Raw genomic sequence first — 20,157 nt, 5'->3', positions numbered from 1 at the left:
AGCAAGAGTACTCTGACCATTTAGACTGGCTAGTGTTTTGCCCTACAACACCCTTGATAATATTAGGCAATAATAATTAAACTATAGGTATGCAAAAAATAATGTCATGTGTTTGCACTTTGACCTTCAATGACATAGAATCAGATTTTTAAGAAAACAAAAAATTATGCTGAAGAATTATATGAAGCTCCTAGAATGTTATAGTCTGAAAAGAAAACCCCCAGTCATTATTATTATTATTATTATTATTATTATTATTATTATTATTATATTTTGTAAGTTTTTAAAGGGCAGTTAATAACAAACATCCTTCACATAATAGTATGGTAACATTTGGATGTTAATATATTTAATTGGTCTTTTTTTAAATTAACGTTTGTGTTATTTTTCCTGTGCTGTGCAAACTGTACTGTGCAGAACACGACAGTCTGTGATCTATGTTTGCAAGTAAAAGACAGAAGGCTTGTCTTTTTTTTGTTTAGTTTTTCTTTCGTGTTTGGTGTGCCTCGTCGTGTATTAGGCGGGTGCGTGATGATGCCACGTCCATATTACATTAGGCATAGTTTCTATTTAGTTGGATTTACATTTCGCCCTCACTTCCCCTACCTGCTCCTTTGTGCAGTATATGTCCAGAGAACATTATGAAGATGTAATAATAATCTATCTGTCTCTCCCAACGTTTCTCCCGTAAAGGTGTTCGCTGTGTGGCTGTTTCAGCCTGTCTCTCAGGCTGCGGCCCAATCAGAGGCAGCCTTACATGAAAAAATATATATTTTCAGTCAGTGCATGTACAGTACAGTGTATGTTGCAAAATTGTACCGACACACACAGAGAGAGAAAGAGGGAGATCGGTTTATTGAAGCTTCTCTCTTCACTTTAACACAATAACACCGGCTGGCCACTAAGGGGGTAAGTACGACTTGCACACTTTTCCCGTTCCACTTCATTTTCAAAACACTTTTTCCCCCAATCCCTTACTTGTCGTATACATACAGGAAGCTCGGATACTTACTGCCTAATACAGTACCAGTCGTATACAGCACCGTCAGTGTGCGAGAGACTGGCTCATACGCCAAACGCAGCATTCTGTGCGGTGTGTGTCTCGCCTTTCTCGGTGACAAATTTTCAGCGAGTTTTTTTTTTCTTTTTGCATTAAAAAAAAAAAAAAAAGTTTGCACAAGAGAGGTATGCTCTCTATATAGGCCAGAAGCTGAATGGTTACATGGGTAGGCCAGTCAGTATCAGGCTGTGTGTGGAAACATCCACACTTGACTAGTGCCGTGGAGTCGAGAGAGAGAGAACACTTGGTGGAGAGGGCAGGAAAAACAAGCTGAGAAAATTGCTCTAGGAAAACGAAAGTGCTGCAACATCAAAAAGATAAATTGCAATTGAAGACTGAACAAGTGCCTCATTTTGACAAATACAACAAGCAAGGTTAATTTAGTTGTGGGAGTTGATGTTTGTAGTGTTGCAGTTTATGCGGAGGGCAGTGCAGAATTTCAAAAAGTGTTCAGAGTATGGTTGTGATATTCTGTACCAGTGCAGAACTGTTATGATGTGTCAATAAGTTTAAAGGTGCACGGAGCCTGGAATGAGAAGGCCTTGGTGTTTCTGCCGTGTTTCAGAGGTAAGCTGTGATGTTCAGTGGTCGTCATGACAGAAAACTTGGTGCTAATCTATCCCGGAATAAGATCCGAGTGGCTTTTTTAACGAGAGCACTCGGTCATCCAAAGCAGAAAATGTTATTATTGCACCGATCTAACTGTAGGGAACCGAGTGTGTGCCGCTCCTCACTGTTACAATAATTATCGCTAGGCTAACTGTATGCAATCAATTAAAATATCGTTAGATTGTAACATTCATCATCCCTGCGTTTGAATCAAATCGGTAGTTACTATGTGGTTAAACAGACGATGCAAAAAGCCTGAGACAACATGTACGACACAGAGACAAGCTAGAGAGAGAGAGAGGAGCTGTTTGCTTTCCTCTGTGCGAAACGGTATGATCACTTCCCTTCTCTGAATATTTTACTATTTTGTAACTAAATAGAAGAAAACAGCGTCAAGTAGTCCCGAATTATCAAATTACAAAAAAGTTTGTGGACGAATAGTGATGTGATGTCGGTTTACAAAGTGGCTCATGGGGTTTGAAACCATTGCATGTCCTGCTAATGACACGTTCAGTAGAGCCGCTCGCATCAGGGTACTTTTTGTTTATTCCGTCTAACAGATCGGAGCCGGAGATCGGGCCAAATTCACGCATTTTTTGGAAGATATGGACTTATAAACCTTAGTTTAAGTAATGAAAGGTGTCGAATCGTCAGGCTGAAAATCACTGTTAATGAACGTGTTTTGCGGAGTTTTGAGTGGAGTGAGATTTGTACTTCGTTTTCCCTAAAGCAAGATGGACTCTCGCTCGCTTGTCTGTCTTGTCAGACCCGAGATCGACATTTTGCACTGAGAATGCAAACTTGAGCCTGGTCAGGCATAGATTATTACGGGAGATCAACGAAATCAACATTCGTTGAAGGCCAACTTTTGCACCAGGACTCTTAATAAGCGCTCTACGATATATATTTTTTTCACTGCCTCAGTGTTATTGAGAACTGATCGCCACCGGTTTGCAGCAGAAAGTCTGGCTTACCTGAAAACTGCTACAACATTGCAATTACAGGAACTCGGTTGTACCTGTCCTGCGATGCTGGTTTTCCACAGCGATCGACAGATACAAAGTTACGAAATGGGTTTTTTTTTTTTTTTTTTTTAAATTTTGATCATGGTTGCTGAAACGGTAACATTAGTGAACTTTATATGCTTGAAGTACGTAATAAAATGCCCCATTGCTCGGTTGCAGTTTCATTAACGCATGCATGTATTATGCACACGTAAGAAAGTTCATTTTAGATAATATTTGGTTTGGTAGAAGCGCTCCGACTTTTGTAATCGACGTGTTCCATGTTATTTCGAGTTTTGTACAGTGTCTTAAAACTGTAAAATTATTATACAGTACTGAGGAGACAGTGTTTTGTATTTTATAGGTCACCATCACATGACAGGCTGAGTGACAGCTTCATCATCTTCATCTATCAGATATTTCCATTTTCTGTACCTAAGTAAGTACACTTACTGTTCATTTATCAACATCCAATGTTTGTATTTGATTTTAATATTTGTTGGTCTCTTTTTTTTATTATTAATAGTATGTGCCACTAATATTGTATTACTATCATTGTTTTTAGTCTGTCACAGGCAGAAACTTGGTATAGGCTTTTCCAAAGGCTAATAAGCACTTTTTGTAAATATAAATTGTTTTTTTATATAAGAAAATTGGTAATGGAAACATTTATCAAATAATTGATTGGCATAACAAGCAGGCAACTATTTTTTAATTCAACAAATGTAGATGTAGTCTCTACTACATACTGTAGTGTACTGGCCCTGTTTAGGTGGGGCTGTTCAATATATATATATATATATATATATATATATATATATATATATATATATATATATATATATATATATATATATATATTTCACATTTTAAATTAAAGTGAATGTCTGATGTCAGCCAACGCTTATTTCCAAATGCAGTCCAACAGGAATATCCCTCTTTGTTGTATTGATGTAGTGAAAACACTGTGCCTTACTAGCGTATGGCTCCTGGAATTTTGGCCTAAGAATTGCATGCCATTCATCCATAGTCCAGGGCCTGTTTTCTTGCACATAAGTCGCAGCTCGTTTCAAGGTGGGACAGAAAGTAGTTACATTTGACACAAGCGCCTTTTGTTCATTTCATTGTATAGTTTTAAGGTCTTAAGAAGTCAAATCACAAAGCACAGAGGCAACTCGCCTAAACCATAGCTGCCAAGTCTTCAGATACTCGAGTTGCAGATATGTTACTCCTTAGAATTGACATAGGGGGTTGACACAATATTGCCACGTGCAAGAAATGAAAACCAAACCAGCAAGAACATGTGGTACAAGAGTTTTACTTTTGGATGGCTCAACAGTCTTTGGGACTCCTTTTTACTTCCGCTATTGAAGCACAGCACCAGAAAATGGTAATAAGACTCCCACTGCATAGCACTTTGATCCAGCCCATATTTTACTATGAGTTTAATAAGACATACCTAAGCTTGTTACCTATATACACTGTGGCTGATTAAGCTCGTAGTAAAACCTGGAACGGGTGAAACGGCTATGCAACAGGAGTCTTATTTCCATCCCTGCATTAGTGAGGGTGACCTCCCTCCCCCTATTATAAAAGAGCTTGTGTCACATTGATTGACTTCTTAACCAAACTGTTGAATACTGCAGCATATGATGACATGTAACCTGTATTTATTAGAGTGTACTGTTGATTATATTGTGAGTTTATAATTTTGCTAACAGGCTAGTAATAATATCAGATGACAGAGACCCCCAGAAAACCCATTACAACCTGTCATGTTCGTCCCTATACATCACCATTACAGAACCTGACCATGGCCGAGTGTGTTGCATCCTGACAGTAGACTTTGGTGATCCATTCAGCCTTGCCTTTCATAGAGGGCAAAGATTTGAACTAGGATCAAAACTTGTTACAGTTACACATCCAGTACCAGCCCGTATAGATTTTGTAAACTTGTAATCCTGTGTGCACCAAATTATCAGATATTTTTGAGGAATGAAAATCCAAGGTATGTCTGCCCATCCAAAACCGTTTACACTAGGAGCCTTGTATTAAGAAGCCCTCCTTGCATCGCCACACATGGCATGCATTGACATGTTCAATTTGTTATGCAGCGTTTAGCAATACCTGGCTTATAAGCATGACTGTTTCAGAACAGTAGGTAGGGTTGAACTGGTGCATTAGTGTGTCGCGCTGGCAGATGCATTTTCGTCCGAGTGTGCAGGCAGTGTGCTAGGGTGCCTGTTACTGCATAGTCCCACAGCCAAGGGCCACTGATCCTTGCACTGCCCAAAGCTGACAGTAAGGCTCAAATGGACTATTCCTTGGAGATGCAGTTGGCAGTGCAGTTTGTAGTGTGTGAGTGTTTAGAGGCTTGCTTACAAATCCAATATTCAATAGCCTGCAAGTTTACGAAGTATGCATTCTTGTGCCGTTTGGTTATTTCTGTAGCAGTCGGTTCTGAGATGACTTAACAGAAGCAAATAGGATACATCTTATTTTATTTTTTTTCCTGATCTGACTGTACAAGCTTTGACTTTCAGCGTATGACGACCATTTTAGTGTGGGGATTTCACATAACAAAATGCACCACGTGTTTTTTTTTTTTGTTTTTTTTTAAGTTTTGTTGAGCTATTTGCTAATAAAAAACATTTCTTTTATAAGGATTCAAGAGGAGCTTGACTTTGAAATAAAGGGTCTCTTGTTTTTATCTGTGCTCATGTGACACATCTGTTTGGTTTTGCTGTGAAAAGTAAAACAAAGTCTTCCAGGTGCCCATGTCTGAAAGCCATTAAAAGCTGATGATGCAGTGTGAGTAATAGTGCCAAGCAAACACATCACATGATGTTACACACAGTTAACTGAATAACAGTAAAGGATGACGTCACAGCTGCAAACATTCTTATTTTTGGTTTTGACGTATGAAAGGATTTCAGGGCAAATAAGCTCTGTGGGTACTGAACAACTAAAAATAAAACCAAAGCAAAACATACAGTGTGATAGAAAAAAAATAAGCTAATAATAGCATGTGTTACTGATGAAAGTGGGTAAGGAGAAGGTACAGTTTTCTATTTTAAGATATTTGTTATTACAGTGGAAACCTCTTGAGATGATCGCGTTTGTGCAACTTTATTTTGATCACATGAAAGAAATCATTCAACACAAGAGGAAGGTTTTGATTTACAGTATGCAGTTGATTCTGTAACCAGTGATTGTTTTAAGTGGTTTTCACTGTATTTCTCAATATTATTGCTGTGGGTCGTCTTGTGCTGTATTTGTAGCCCAGGCACTGACGCAGTGCTTCATGGGTTTGGAATAGTAGATGCCCACAGTAAAACTAGAACTATTCGTTTTATTATAATTACAGTGCACCCTTGTGTTGTCATGATTCAATAACTCACACATTCAGGTCATTTCCTAATCAACAGTAATGATGCTACATTGCGCTGCGTGAGGACTGTCAAGTAATCCACAGTTCATGTTTTTGTTTGACGTCAGATAGTGAAATAATGAAGGAGTATTGTGTTGGCTTGGGGTTGAACAGGTGACAGCAATAGGAAAGGTGATGGAGGCCTTTGATTAGTGCTGGGGTGTTATAGGTGCTGCAGTTCTTAGGGTCTTGGCAGATTTATAGGTTACAGTACACTCCTGCTTCATTATCCTACAGCAAGCAAGGGAATCGGAGGTGAATGGTATCCTAGTATTACCAGTAATTGTAAATTGTAGTTATTCAAATGTGGTGGCTACTTATTAACAATTTACTTTCTATTTCTAATGCCACACTGTTTCATATGGAATTCTAGTCCATGCTACTGTACCTGCATTTTAACATGAATTCACGAGAAATAATTATCCTTCTGATCAGTTTAATATCTGGACAACATCAGTCCACATTTGAAAGTGTATCTGACATCTAATACCTGGTGCATTTCAAACGATGTCTGCCAGTATAATGACCGTCATTTAGAAAACAGAAATCAATATGCTGGGCCTGCATAATAAACACATGTGTTCTTCTATTATAAGCAGGACTTGCTGGTATTTCAAAATACCACATCTATCACATCTATTAGCAGTAACGACACATGAAACCAGTGTGTGTGGAATAACCAATTTGACTTGTTTATTTTAGAACCTGGCATCAGAATTTTCTTTCTGTGTTTTGTTTTTAAATGAGGGGCTCTGGAATAGGGTTAGTAACTCGCAAGCCAATTTATCAGTCTTGCAGGGTTTGAACAAGCAGTGGGTTCAGTCTCCATGACCGGAAACACTGGGGCTACTGTACAGTGGCGCTTCCTACCTCCCTTCCAAGCTCCTTCCTCTTGTTAACGGGGGTGGAAGGCTAGTTACCCAGCCTATCTCAGTGTGAAATACAGAACGGAATATGAACTAAGGAATGGAATCCACCAAGATGTTCAATGTTTATCTGTAGGGGGATCTTTAGACTTATGGTGGTAGAGCTTGCATATGTCAAGCATTAATGTAGTCTGATTAAAATACGTTGCAGTGGCCGTTGGAATGGGTTAGTAAACGATTTTATGATTAGCGCCAGGTAGGTCAGAATTTTTTTTTTTTTTTACTGTTTTACAAGCCGCTTAAACCTACAAGCAGGGGTGTCCAATCCAGTCCTGGAGGGCTATTCCACGCCAGGTTTAACAGGTAACATGATATAATTACCTTTTACAGGGTCTGGATTGAGGTTTAATTGGTTCAATTAAATAATTTAGAACAGGGTTGGAACAAAGACCAGGAGTGGAAGGGCCAGCTTTGGCCAGCACTGACCTACGGTATTATGTCTAAAACAGGCCACTGTAGTATTACTGATTGACAAAAAAAAATGTCTTAATTTAAAAAAAAAAAAAGGTTGAGGTTTACATTTTTTGAAATATATTTGTACTTTTGTTAAAGTTGATTTATTTTAATTTTTTTAAAGCTACTCCAGTGCTTACCAGAAGCACCCGTACATGGTGCACATCACAGAGGTCTCCATCTGTTACAGCTTTTACTGTTAATAGAGTGCTGATTAGATGTATTTAAGGATGCAGCCTTTGTTAATGAAATCCTAATTGATTCATAATTTAAACAATGACGAACGCATTATTTTGTTTCGCCTTGTTGTGAGATTCAGTGCAGCGCGTTTTAAACAAACGAGTTTTTGAATTGCTCATTTAAGCAATCAGTTTTGTCTTGTTTGGATTTCGTTACTTATGCTGACTCGAATGGTGTCCAAGTGATTATGTATGCAAGGTACTGTATCTACAGTTTAGGGAAGGAATGAACTGGGAACCCTTTAAAATAATTGCATAATGAATTCTGTGTGAATACCACAGGAATAACACCTGGAGAACTTATGCACTTCTTGTGAGTTCTGAAGTTAATTCATTTTGAATTCAGTCCTGTTAATTCATGTGGATTTAATTACCTGTATTCATTCCATGGTCCTTTGTAACAAGTTATGTTGGTCCCACGTGTAAGGCATCATGTGTTATGGTATTCAGTCGGAATTCATCATGAATCTACGGCCATTATTTGAAAGTGCATCCGATTCTCCTTTGAGTTTGTCTACTTTAGTTTATCATGCCCCACTGGGGAATGTGTAACCCCAAAAACAGAGATACAGAGGAGGTGCTCACACATAAACTCACTCTTTAGAGCTTTACGCTAGCCAATTGAGAGAGTCCCTGCTGCTGCACATTCTATAGCAAGTTTTTGAGGGTGTAGAATCGGAATATGGAGTTGCCTGTCCTCCTGTCTTTGCTTGTTATCAAATTGTGATACTGTACAACTTGGTTTGGACGTTATTTAGCAAGTTCCATATGGAGGAATTGGTTCTTCTATGCATGTGTCACATTTTACGTTCAGTGGATGTTCAGGAGGCAGAGTTGGGGTCAATTCTTGTTTTTAAATTCCAATTCCAATTCCTTTTTTAAAATCAATTCCAATTCCGGAATTAGAGACATCATTGTTGTGATTGTTCAACTGCTTTCATTTGATGCCAATTTAATTGAGTGCCAGTGAGTTCAATTTAAGCCACTGTGAGAAGCTGATTGCAATTTTAATCAATGATGTGTTGGAATGGATTAAATGGAAATGGGAATTGGGAGTTGATTTTAAAAATGAATTGGAAATGGCATTGGAATTGACCTCAACCTTGTCAGTAGGTCAGGGTGACCTGCTTTTCCATGGTGGATTTGATTTAGTATTTACAGTCATGGTGGATATGTGTGTTACCAGCAACAAGAAGTGAGAGTGATAATAAGACTCCACACATTAGTGGTGGTGCAGAAATGAATGCTTCTTGTTTAAATTTCTGTTTGAATATTTGTTCTTCATTAAAGTAATTAAATATAAAACATTAACTCTGACCTACCTTTTTCACAGTTTTAAAGAAGCAGTGTGTTTTTGTTTCTCTTAACAATAAAAAGAAACCTGAAGATTTTCACAAATAACGGAATTTCCAAACATGTGTTCCAGCATGTAGACATCTCAAATTGTATATATGATTTTAAACACTGTTTTTAAATACATATATAATTTAAAAAATAATGTTATGTATTATTGGTATATGTGGCTTTCCCAAGATGGTTTCGTTACAATGAACTGTAGGTCAGTTACAGGTAGTTGAGCTGTGCCCTGTGGCACCGCATACTGTACAGTAACAATAATAATAATAATAAGCAATTGCAAAATTAAATGTAGCTTTCCCAGAAGGCCAGATCTACCTATGCTTGTAAATGCAATTAATTTAAAAGAAAGTATTAAGTTACAGTATATTCATTTATTCATGCAGATGTCCGTCTGTATGTTACTATTTAGTGTTTTGTGTTTAGGTATTGAGATCTCAATCTGGGGGTATATAACCACTGTGGGGTTGTCGGGGTGTTTCTGTATTGCCTCAGTATGATAAAGGATGGACTTGCAGTACATTACATTTGTATGATCAATTCCTTAATAGTCTCACTTTCAACAGAGACATAACTCTACTGTAAAATTCTGCCTGCTAGTGCATTCGAGGAAAATGACATCACTCCACGCAAGAGACCAGATAACAGGTCCTTGTGTTGGGTGTGTACCTGTATAATTGACTAGTGTGACTTGTAGCTATGTAGACACTGTAATGATTGAATTAGTTGTACTGGGGTCGTTGTTTTGCCAAGTCTACTTTGTGCTGAAAGATATCCTGTATGTATTTTATTAAGCAAACTGTGTTTTGTGCCATCTGGGCTAAATAAGCCTCATATCATATGCCAATACCCATCATGTTTAGCAGTCAAAAACAGCGAGTTGTGTTAAAATGTTTCTTTTTATCTATACGCTGTTTTCAGTCATCATTCAACAGTGTTTTTTTCAGCTCTTAAGCTGATTTGTAATGCTCCGTATAGGTAATGCTGCACATTGAAAGCACGCTATGCATTTTTAAGGATAAAAAGGCTGCTTATGCTATTTTTAGGCTTCTTTTATTATTTGCACAGAAAGTCAGGAAGAGTTTCATCTCATCTCCAAGAATGTGCTGGTACTGAGGCTGACATTCTCCTTCACTTTAAAACTGTTCTTTAAATGAATGTACTGTAAATACAGATACAATATCACTAGTATGTTTAGGGACATGCATTCAGTCAGGTACGGTCTGGATACATAGAATGGGCCTTATTTTCAAAACGTTTCCTCCATTCTTTAACTCCTATTTTTTTTCAAAGAGAAAAAAATGAGATACAAAACGCACCGAGAGGGGGCTAAAGAGAACTTGAAATGTATCACTTACCGGTAGTTGTATGGTTTCAGGTTTGTAAAATAAACAAGGGTTTTTACCGCTTCAAAAAAATAGGAGTTATTTAAACCTGGCAGAAACACTTTGAAAAAGTCTCTGTGTGTGCATTTAAAAAAGTATACTCTTGTCTTGTTTCAGTGGAATTTCAGTTTAGGTTTTGGTATACAGTACAGTGATGCGTGTTCAGGTCAGCATCTCCTATATAAATCTACATTTAGAATGTACTTTTTGAAGGCGTCTCAGTTGTCGTGGAAACCCAAGTGTCCCAGGGCCTGAGTTCACACTTTGTAAAGGAGCTGGTGAGCAGTCTTATGTCTGCAAACATTTAACAGAATAGCCTAAAATATTCAGTTCCACTGCAGATCCTGAGCAAACAGAACATTCTATATGCAGAGTGGAATCTGTACTTCGGAAAGATTGATTGTGACTGCTGTTATTACCGAAAAAGGATGCCGGCAGACAATCTTGCACAGCATCTGAAACTTGTACGTTTACCATGGAAACCAAAACCTTAACAATTCCTACACGTGAGCTGCTCCGTAGACTGAGTGCAGTACCTGCAGCTCTGGAAATGGTCAGGGCTCCATTCCCGGCTTTCGCCCTTCACTGTACTACTGTACACTGTCATGTGGTCCACATTCGAGTAAGTATCCAGTGGCACAGACGCTTCACCGGAAACAACCAGCCATTTCTTTCCAAGGCCTACACATTCCAGGTCACTGCGAGATTTCTTAGTTTTTATGCTAGACAGAAGCTATTGTGAATGTATTAAGAGAGTGGCTAAACTTATTGGACGTATTGTGAGTGGTGCAAATAAAAATGACTGGGCGGTTCTCAGAGGCAGACTGTTTCACATTGTGAGCGATAATAACAGGAAAGTCTTTTTAAAAGAGTAAACCATTTTTATTTCAAAAGTATCGTCCTTCCAGTAAGCTGCTCCAGTGCTAATGTGTAGTTCTTAGCATCGTTGTTGGCAAGGCATAGGTGGAGTTCCTCACGCAAAACAATATATGTTGGAACAGAAGCATTTTTAGAAGGGATGTGAAGTGATACTGTTAAAGTGAGCATATGGTTTACAATTGTGGTCCTCCTGCAGACCTGTGGACCGCTGTGAATCCCTGTAGGTTATTGTCCGGTCCTGCTTTACTACATCCATTTGAGTCAAAAGGACCGGAAAGAAAGTCCCCTTGCCCACAGACACAAGCTCACACAGTCACAAGATAAGGAGGGGGTGGAAGCTCTTATAAACTCAGAATTAGGAAGCATGACATGGAGACATTTACACTTGTTTAAGGTTAGTATCTTAGACACAGTAGTTTACTTAAGATGTTTGTAGAGTAGCCTGGGTCTTGATTTAGTATATTGCATGTTTTGTCATCATCGTGTATCAAAGTGGTAATTGACTTTATAGGAAATATTGATTGTTATTATTTAAAATGTCATCATCATTCATGATCTTTTGGTTAGATTACACATAATACAAAGTAACCAATTGGGTGTGTTCGTATGGAGATTGTATTTTAACCTGTGCATTGTGACTGCATTTGGGTGTCACACAGATGGAGATTGCAGAATTGCTAATAGAACTGGTTTTCCTACTGATTTACCTATTCAGCACATTTTACAAAGTCTACAAATTCCTAACAAAAGCACCAGACCTCCATAATAGTAATAAAGAAAAAATACATATATATTTGAAGAAGTCAACCAAGCTATCAAAAATAATTAGAGCGTTTGCCCCCAGAACATGGTTTTAGGAGAGAATGATGTATGACCTTTTAGCTACTGTATTGTGGAAGAATAAAGAGAGAGGGAGAGAATAGAGCCAAGAAATGGAAAAGCTCATAATGCATGGCCTGCTCTCAAATGTGCTTGGAGCAGAGTGAAAAGTGTGGCTGTTCTGACCAGGGAGAGTGCTTTAATATTTATTTATTTATTTACATTTCTATAGCGCTGTGGCAATGTGCCCCGCCCCTGTGTGCATATTATGTGTTGTGTGGTGCGTGCGTGTGTAAATGTTGGTGTATAGTCATTGGTACACGGGATATAAACGGGTCTGTGTTTCACGTGTATTTAAAAATGTAGATTTGTATTTAGACACGAGGAGGGCACAAGTCACTTCACGTGCTGGTTAAATGTAATATGTGAGCACGGGGTTGCACAGAATTAATTCACGTGCTGGGATTCAAGTGAATAATTAATTAGTAATTGAATCCCAGCACAACAGTATATATAGATGCACATTTTGTTCACTCGGGGTTGGGTGTTCGGTGAGTGGAGAACGGGAGAGAGAAGGAGAAAATAAAACAAAGTAATTAGAAGTGTTTCACTCACCGTGTTTGTTCGTCTGTCTGTTTAAGTGTAGTACGTTTTGTTTGTCTTTTTATTATGGTGTATAGTGCCGTGTCCCGTGTTTTGTGTTAAAACCTTTTATTTTCTGTGCTGTTTATTAAATGCTGAGCGAAACCATTCGCTCAGCTCCACCAAACCACACCTCTCTGTCTGTTTATTTCCTGCTTCTGGTCTGACGCCACCCACTCCGGCCGTCTCTGTGACAAGCGCCCTTAACCAAGATGCTTTACAAATTTAAACAAAATAATACGATCAAGAAAAGTGGGTGAAGAAAGAATGTAAGTTATTGGGCTAGGGTGGGGAGGTACAAATGAGTTGCGAATATGAAAGCAGAGAGCCAGAGGCTAGGTCAGGGTCAGGGAAGCGGGGTCATAACAGGAGGTCAGGGGTCAGGAGTATCAGTAGGATGGGCTAGGGAGAAGAGATACGTTTTTGAGGGAGGAATGAAAATTACGTAGCGTGGGTGACTCTCTTTTATGATAAGTGGGAGTCTATTCCAATGAAGGGGAGCAAAAAGGGAAAAGGAACTGAAACGGGATTGGGCACAGGGCGAGGGTGGGACCGAGAGGGACAATAGGGATTGGGAGCGTAAGGGACATGGGGGAACATAGTGGGTGATCAGTCCAGCCAGATAAGGTGGGGCAAGACCATGGAGAGATTTGGAAGGCGCCGGGGAGTTTGAGTATGATACGGGCAGAGGCATTTTGAATTTTTGTAATGATGTAAAAGCGTAGGAGGGGGGAGGCCAAGGAGGAGGGAATTACAGTAGTCAAGGTGGGTGAAAATGAGAGAGTGGACCAGGAGTTTAGTAGCAGAAAAGGAAATGGAAGTGAGGCTGTTGAAAAAAACAGTAGAGGTGCGTGAAGATAAGTATGACTGTAGCCAGCCAAGGAGTGTGCCAGAGATACCCAGGAATATACAGCTATGGCCAAAAGTTTTGCATCGTTTAGAATTTTAGGATTGAGACATTAATTATATATATGAATATGAACATCATTTAGATATTTTATTTAACATCATGTCATCAAAGAAACTACTAAATGATATCACAAAAGTCTACCGGAAGCCATAATAGTAGAACAGAATTTCATGTTAGATTTAGAAATGTCACATTTTTTCAATTTGTCAGTTTTTCGTTTTATATGTAAAACTACAAACAGTATGTAATTCAGTATGTTAACGTAACATTATTCAGCAGATTTCATTCGACTTTATGAAGCAAAATTAGTTTATTCTATAGGGTGATGCAAAACATTCGGCCATAGCTGTACAGTAATCATCCCAGTATCTCGTACTGGTGCTGCCTGTTCAGTCGCTGGGCACAATAACCTTACAGTGGCCATGCCCAATCCAGATTATTACATGCCCAACACTGTAGTGTAATAATAACAAGGGCTATTGAGGGGAATGGGCTTCATGTGAATTTAAAAATATTGATTTACTGTATCGGCAGTAAATCAATCATGCATTATGAACTGCACATTTTTTAAAGATCACTGTATCACTGAAAAACGTAAAATTAGTAAAATTCCATTTAAATTCACTAAAATGTATTTAAAAAAAAAAAAAAAAACTTCTTCAGGCTGATGTGAAAGAGGTGATCCAGGCAAAGCCACACGTGTGATACAACAGTAAAGTAATAATGTACCCAGAAACACCTCAGGCAAGCCCAATGCCCGCGGGGAATTGTGTCTCACTGATTCCGAGTCGGAAGTAATGTGTGTGGGGGCTGAGATGTAATGAGGTGGTGGAGTGATCGTGTATTTAACCAGCACTGAAGAGGTTAAGAAATACCAGCTTGGCATGCTGGAGACACTCCAACAGGTAATGGTCGTTATGGACTTGAACACATCTTTTTCTTTTTTCTTTTTTTTTGTGATATTGCATTTACAACCAGGGGGCAGCAGAGTGCAGTAAATCATCTTGCAGTGGTGTTCCTTTTAATTATTTGGCTCCCAAGTTACAGCCGTGCAGTTGCATTGAGGGAGACCCTACTGTACCTGTCTAATCTGTAAAGCTTGTTTCAGTGCTGAATTTGTTTTCTGTTCTCTTTTTTTAAAGTTTTTTTATTATGTATTGTGTGCCGGTAACTAAGAGACTCAAGCTAGACCTGCACCCAATCCTGGGATTCAGGACTTCTCTTTTATTTATTTTTATTTTTTTTATAAACCATTAGGTGCAATGAATTTGAGGCTCCTGGTAATTCTCCACAGAACTGATCACACATACCTAGTGCTGGGACGATCACGGGATTTTCATGTTCAGAGATTCACTCATAATTTAAATATTCATTCAAATATCCGTTTTGTTTTTCAGAAATTAATGAAAGCCATTATATTGCTCTGACCGCAGGCAGAGCCAGCACAGCAGCAAGGGCAGGGGGCGTGGCTTTATTTTACAGCAAGACCTTATTATATGTAACACATTAAAATAGAGAAATATCCCAGGAGTAAAGAATACGTTGCATAGGCCTTCCTTTACCCCAGTGAATTAACTACAAAACAAAGGATGCCAAATAGCAGGTCAAGTTAAACGATGTTTTGTTTATTCCCGTAATAAATAGTACATAAAGTTGACACCGCATTTTATTTATTTTTTTCATTCCTTGCCATTGCCTTTTCCCCACAGTAAACAGCAGCCATAGACACGTTTTCATAAAGTAGTAACATGAAGTTTACTTGTGCCTTTTTGTAGCTGAACAAGCAAATGGGAACTGAAATTTAACTTTAACACTTCAAATAAAACAAACGTGGAAATGGCGGAAGAAAACGCACGGTTTTGGTTCTTGTTTATTACGTTCCGAATAACAAAGTCGCAACAATATATATATATATATGTATACAGTCTATAAAAATCACTGCACAACATTTTCAGGAAGTTGGGTATTGTTTAAGCGAGGCATTTCAGAATGATGTGCTTGACTTTTTTCTGTCCCATGAGATTCTGACTCGCTCTAAAGCAGTACAACACGTTTTTGTCCCAGATGGCTTTCCATAGAGATGACTATGTGTCCGCACGCGTAATCTGGTTTGTTTACTTTTTGCTGTCTAAAACTTAAATAGAGGCTCAAGAGTTTTTTTGTTTGTTTGTTTTTTTTTTTTTTAATATATATATTAATCTCCATATCACACTGAGCTCTCTTTCATTAGATGTTACATTCCCTTTAAGAGAAACATTATTTTTTCCCCTACAACATTTGAACTTGCAAAGTAATAAATCCAGATCATTTTAAAGGGGAGGCCAAAGCAATATTAAGCTACAGTAAGCTATTTGAATCGCGTACACTGCCTTATGGGGACCTGCAGGGGTGAAGAAAGATGTGGGAGCAGCACAATTGCAAACAGTCTATCAGGAACAGGGAAAGGCAAAGATCTGACACTATTCGAAAGAGGCATGATAGTCGTGTCGTTGTATAAGCAATGACAAATCGAAGGGAAAGTGGTCACCAAGAGAGACAGTTGTGATCGCAAACAATTAGGGATGGTTAGAGGGGCTTGTCAAGTCTGAAATATTAATGACTGAATGCATTAACTTCCCTTGACACCTTCCAGCACCTTGTGGAGTTAATGCCACCTCGTATGAAGGCTGTAAAGAGGGCAAATAGTAGCCCAGTCTGATAGAGTATTAGGTGCAGGTCCTAATACATACATGCATACACGGATCTGTAGAGATTTGACAGGATGATTTACTGCCATCAGACAACACCGAGGAGGTTACAAAGCTTCTAGTTACCAAGTTCTTTATACAAAGTATACAGCAGCTCCAATGATTATGACAGACTGGATAATATGTATTTAGTGTGAGGGTATCAAACCTTTTCCAGCTGAGAAGAGAACATGAAAAGATTCATGTGTCTATTTATAGCCTAAATGCAGGCTTTGGGGCTGGGGGTGTATTACAAGTCAAATCAGAAATACAATCAAAGGGTCTCCAGCAATGTCCATAAATGTCATGCTAGATCGCACAGTAGTGAGGGAAGCCTGAGAGAAATAGTGTTGCGTTCCCAACTCGTAACCATCACATACAGACAGTATTCAGTTTATCCCACCTTAATAATGGTGCCTGTTTTGAAAAGGGAGCTCTTCCGCTGCAGTGCATCCATGTCATTGAAGGTGTTCATAGAATGTTATGTCTGATTTAGGTGCATTTTTACTGTACTGTCAAAAGGTCTCAAGCTGAGATTAAAGCAAACTGCTTAAAGATGATCTCTTTGTGAGTGACAGTGTGTACATTTAAAACAGTAATGGTACAGGGGAGTATAAGGGTTCATTTACCAAACAGTAATTCGAGTTCAAGCCCCCTTTCCTTAGTCTTTGTGTTATTAAACCATAAAGCAATCCTGACCCCCGTTGACATCATTTACTGATTTTATTTTACAGTTGTAATAAAGGCAGTGAACTATTTTCAATAAAATATTCTAACAGTGCATTCACCCACAAAGCAAGAGAATTATTTAACCACCCCCCCCCCCCACTCAGACTAAACGACTTGCATGTGAAAAAAGAGATGGATAAAAATGGGCAGTGACAGGCGACTGCATTCATCCACTGTGGCTCTTTACCCCCGAGAACCAACACTTGTTCTCCTTGAGCCTGAATGAATGCCCTGCTGTTCTGTTTGCTCCCCCAGAGTGCCACAATGAAGGGTGGCAGCCGGAGTAAGGAGCCCCCGGTGGAGGGAGAGGGGAGTGGCAAGCGCCCAAAGCGTAAGTGTCTGCAGTGGCACCCGCTGCTCTCCAAGAAGGTGCTTGACTTCCCCGAGGAGGAGGAGGAGGACGAGGAGGAAGAGCTGGACAAGGTGGGACACGGTTCACAGTGCAGTACAAAGTTCCCGTTTCCATTGAAGGAGAGGGTTTGTTTTCAGAGCTGTTGTGAATAAAAGCCGACCACAAACATTATCGCATTCCCCCCTCCTCTGTAAAAATGTATACTGTTAGTATTTACTGAAAATGTTAATAAACATTCCAGTACAGTAACTGCAGTCAGGCCTGTTTTATGTACTGTTATGTCTGTCAAAGCTGGAATGTGCAAGTTGGGTCAACTCCAGGGCCTAAGAGTGTAACTTCCAGGGACATACTCTGCTGAAATATCTTAAATAAACAGTGTGTCTGCAGGTCCTTTCGTTACAGTTCATTTTTATTTAGATTTAATTGAGCTGTTAAATTCTTACTGATCCAGCTTAAAGTATGTAAAGCTCAGATACTAATTCCACAAAATTCAAAAATCTAATTCACTTTTACAGTAATGTGTGCATTTTTATGTATAGGTTAAATGTGAGACCTATGAAATGATGGTAATACATATAAGGTATTTTTTGAGATAACAACTGTGTTAATGATTATGTCATTATATCATACTCTATCATCTACATTATTTAATTCTACTTATTTACCATACTTACTAACTACACAGCAAAAAATGCCTATTTTCTACCACTGGTTCTGCACCTGAAAAGACTCCCAAAAGCTGGATTCTTGAAGTGAACTGATTTTAAAACAATGCCAGTGTGCATCTGTAATTGATGCCCGCTTTGTAATGTTTAAATGAACTCAATATTAAACATGTAGGTAATTAAACCTTGTGAGACTGTCGTAAGAAGTGTAGCCGGTGTGGGAGAGCTGAACGCTGCTTGTTGTGTGTCTGTGCAGGAGCAGGCGCTGAGCCCGGAGGGGCTGGACGAGCTGGAGGACGAGGATTCTTCAGAGCAGCGTGCCCGCCGCCCCATGAATGCCTTCCTGCTCTTCTGCAAGCGGCACCGCTCCCTGGTGCGCCAGGAGCACCCGCGACTCGACAACCGCGGCGCCACCAAGATCCTGGCAGACTGGTGGGCAGTGCTGGAGCCCAAGGAGAAGCAGAAGTACACCGACATGGCCAAGGAGGTGAGGGGGGAACCCTGGAGAGCCAGCGTGCTTCAGAGACCTCCCCAGCAATCTCGAAGCAGTTGTAGCTAGTTCTGTAAATCTTACCTCTTTTATATAGGTCTCAAACGTGGAGTTTTGAAATAAACACATGTTACAGTAAACATTTTATTTAAAACCCTGATATCTGGTACTACACTAGGTTAAATAAGTTTTAAACTGTGCTTTGAGATAGTGTTGCACTTCCTTGGTCATTTCACTTGGTGGGTGGGAGTGCCCACCCCTTCAACAGCTCCTTTCCAGTCACCATTCAACCAGCTACTTCCCCAATTGACTGACATGCTTTAACCAAGAAGATGCTGAGGTGAAATGACCTAGGAAATGCATGTGAGATAGAAACTGAGCCTCCTTTAACCTAATGTAGTACAAGATGTGGTTTAAAATGAAAACACATGTCTTCTATAATATGTGTTTCTTTCAGAACTGCACATTTGAGACATATGTAGCAAATGGAAGCTCAAAACCTGTAAGATTTGTCACATTCTTTTGTTAGCTACAGACATTTCAGCAGCATGGCTCATTAAGTCGGTGTCTGTCATTCTGCAGAAAACAAATGGGGGTTCTAATGTATTACAAGAGACAGCTTCTAGTAACTTCCTAGGTAGGGCTTTAGAGCCCCCTGTGTGAATTTCCACTGATCATCATGTAGTGAATGACTGAAGCACTGTACTCACCTAAGCTGGTAACGTGTCGTTCTGTAAACTGGCTACCTGTCTGAAGACCAGCGCTTATATTTTTGACAGCTGGTTTTCCGTTACTTTTTGATACTGGATTCTTTAAGAATCATTTGGAATGTCTGAGAGAGGGCCCTCGACCCCCTTAAGTAGAAAACATTAGCCTCTCCCAGCATTGCATCCAGGGTAACGGTCCTCTCAGACACAATAAAACTTGTCAGATAAGGCTGCAAATCAAGGAAAGGTCACTGCGGACCTTGTGTGAGCCGGCAGGGGAAAGGAGACCACTTGTGTGGGATGTGTCTGGGCTGTGCTGTTTTCTCTGTCTCAGAGCATGGGGCTTGGTGTCGGGCAGCCCCTCTGGGAGACACTGTGGTGTGGTGGAAGAACCCCTGCTTCTGTGAGGTTCCGAGTGACCTAGCTGCTGTGTTGTAGGGCTCCATTGTATTGAGTGTGTGCTTGTATCGGTGTGTGTGGGTGTACAGTACATAATGTAAAAATAGGCAGCACGTCGTCCTGTTTTTGAGCTTGCGTGTTTGAGAATTCTTTCCAGTTAGACTGGGGGAAGGAGCTTCTTTAGCTCTTCAGAGTTGTGAGCATGCTTCAGGCCTGGAAGATCATGAGTTAATGTTTTGAGCGTCGCCCCCCCTCCACAGTGTCAAACAGAAACCTGTCTTATCCAGTGCTCATTGGCCACTATACAACCTGTACTGAGGATAGTACAGGCTGATGTCTTAGACCTGCATACTGAGGATTCGTAGGTTATCGTGAGA

At 39.6% G+C, this 20,157-nt stretch overlaps 1 protein-coding gene across 5 annotated transcripts in view; it reads left to right on the top strand.

Annotated features, from left to right (window-relative positions):
* The first annotated feature begins 807 nt into the window (after positions 1 to 807).
* LOC117407504 (HMG box transcription factor BBX-like) overlaps positions 808 to 20,157 on the top strand; it is a 39,767-nt gene continuing 20,417 nt past the window's right edge. For 2 of the 5 annotated variants that reach the window (XM_059028186.1, XM_059028182.1), the window contains exons 1-4: positions 1,033 to 1,627; positions 3,038 to 3,112; positions 17,423 to 17,590; positions 18,441 to 18,671. In XM_059028186.1, the coding sequence (XP_058884169.1) occupies positions 17,432 to 17,590; positions 18,441 to 18,671 (390 nt within the window). In that variant the 5' untranslated portion in view covers positions 1,033 to 1,627; positions 3,038 to 3,112; positions 17,423 to 17,431. Of the gene's footprint in view, positions 910 to 1,032; positions 1,628 to 1,865; positions 2,000 to 2,079; positions 2,732 to 3,037; positions 3,113 to 17,422; positions 17,591 to 18,440; positions 18,672 to 20,157 lie in introns of those variants that run through there. The other 3 variants (XM_059028183.1, XM_059028184.1, XM_059028185.1) reach the window with 3 other exon arrangements.

This window comes from Acipenser ruthenus, chromosome 8 (assembly GCF_902713425.1).
Source record: "Acipenser ruthenus chromosome 8, fAciRut3.2 maternal haplotype, whole genome shotgun sequence".
NCBI classification, from domain to species: Eukaryota; Metazoa; Chordata; class Actinopteri; order Acipenseriformes; family Acipenseridae; genus Acipenser; species Acipenser ruthenus.
Note: the sequence above shows the minus strand (reverse complement) of the source record. Positions and strands in the feature narration are given on the sequence as shown.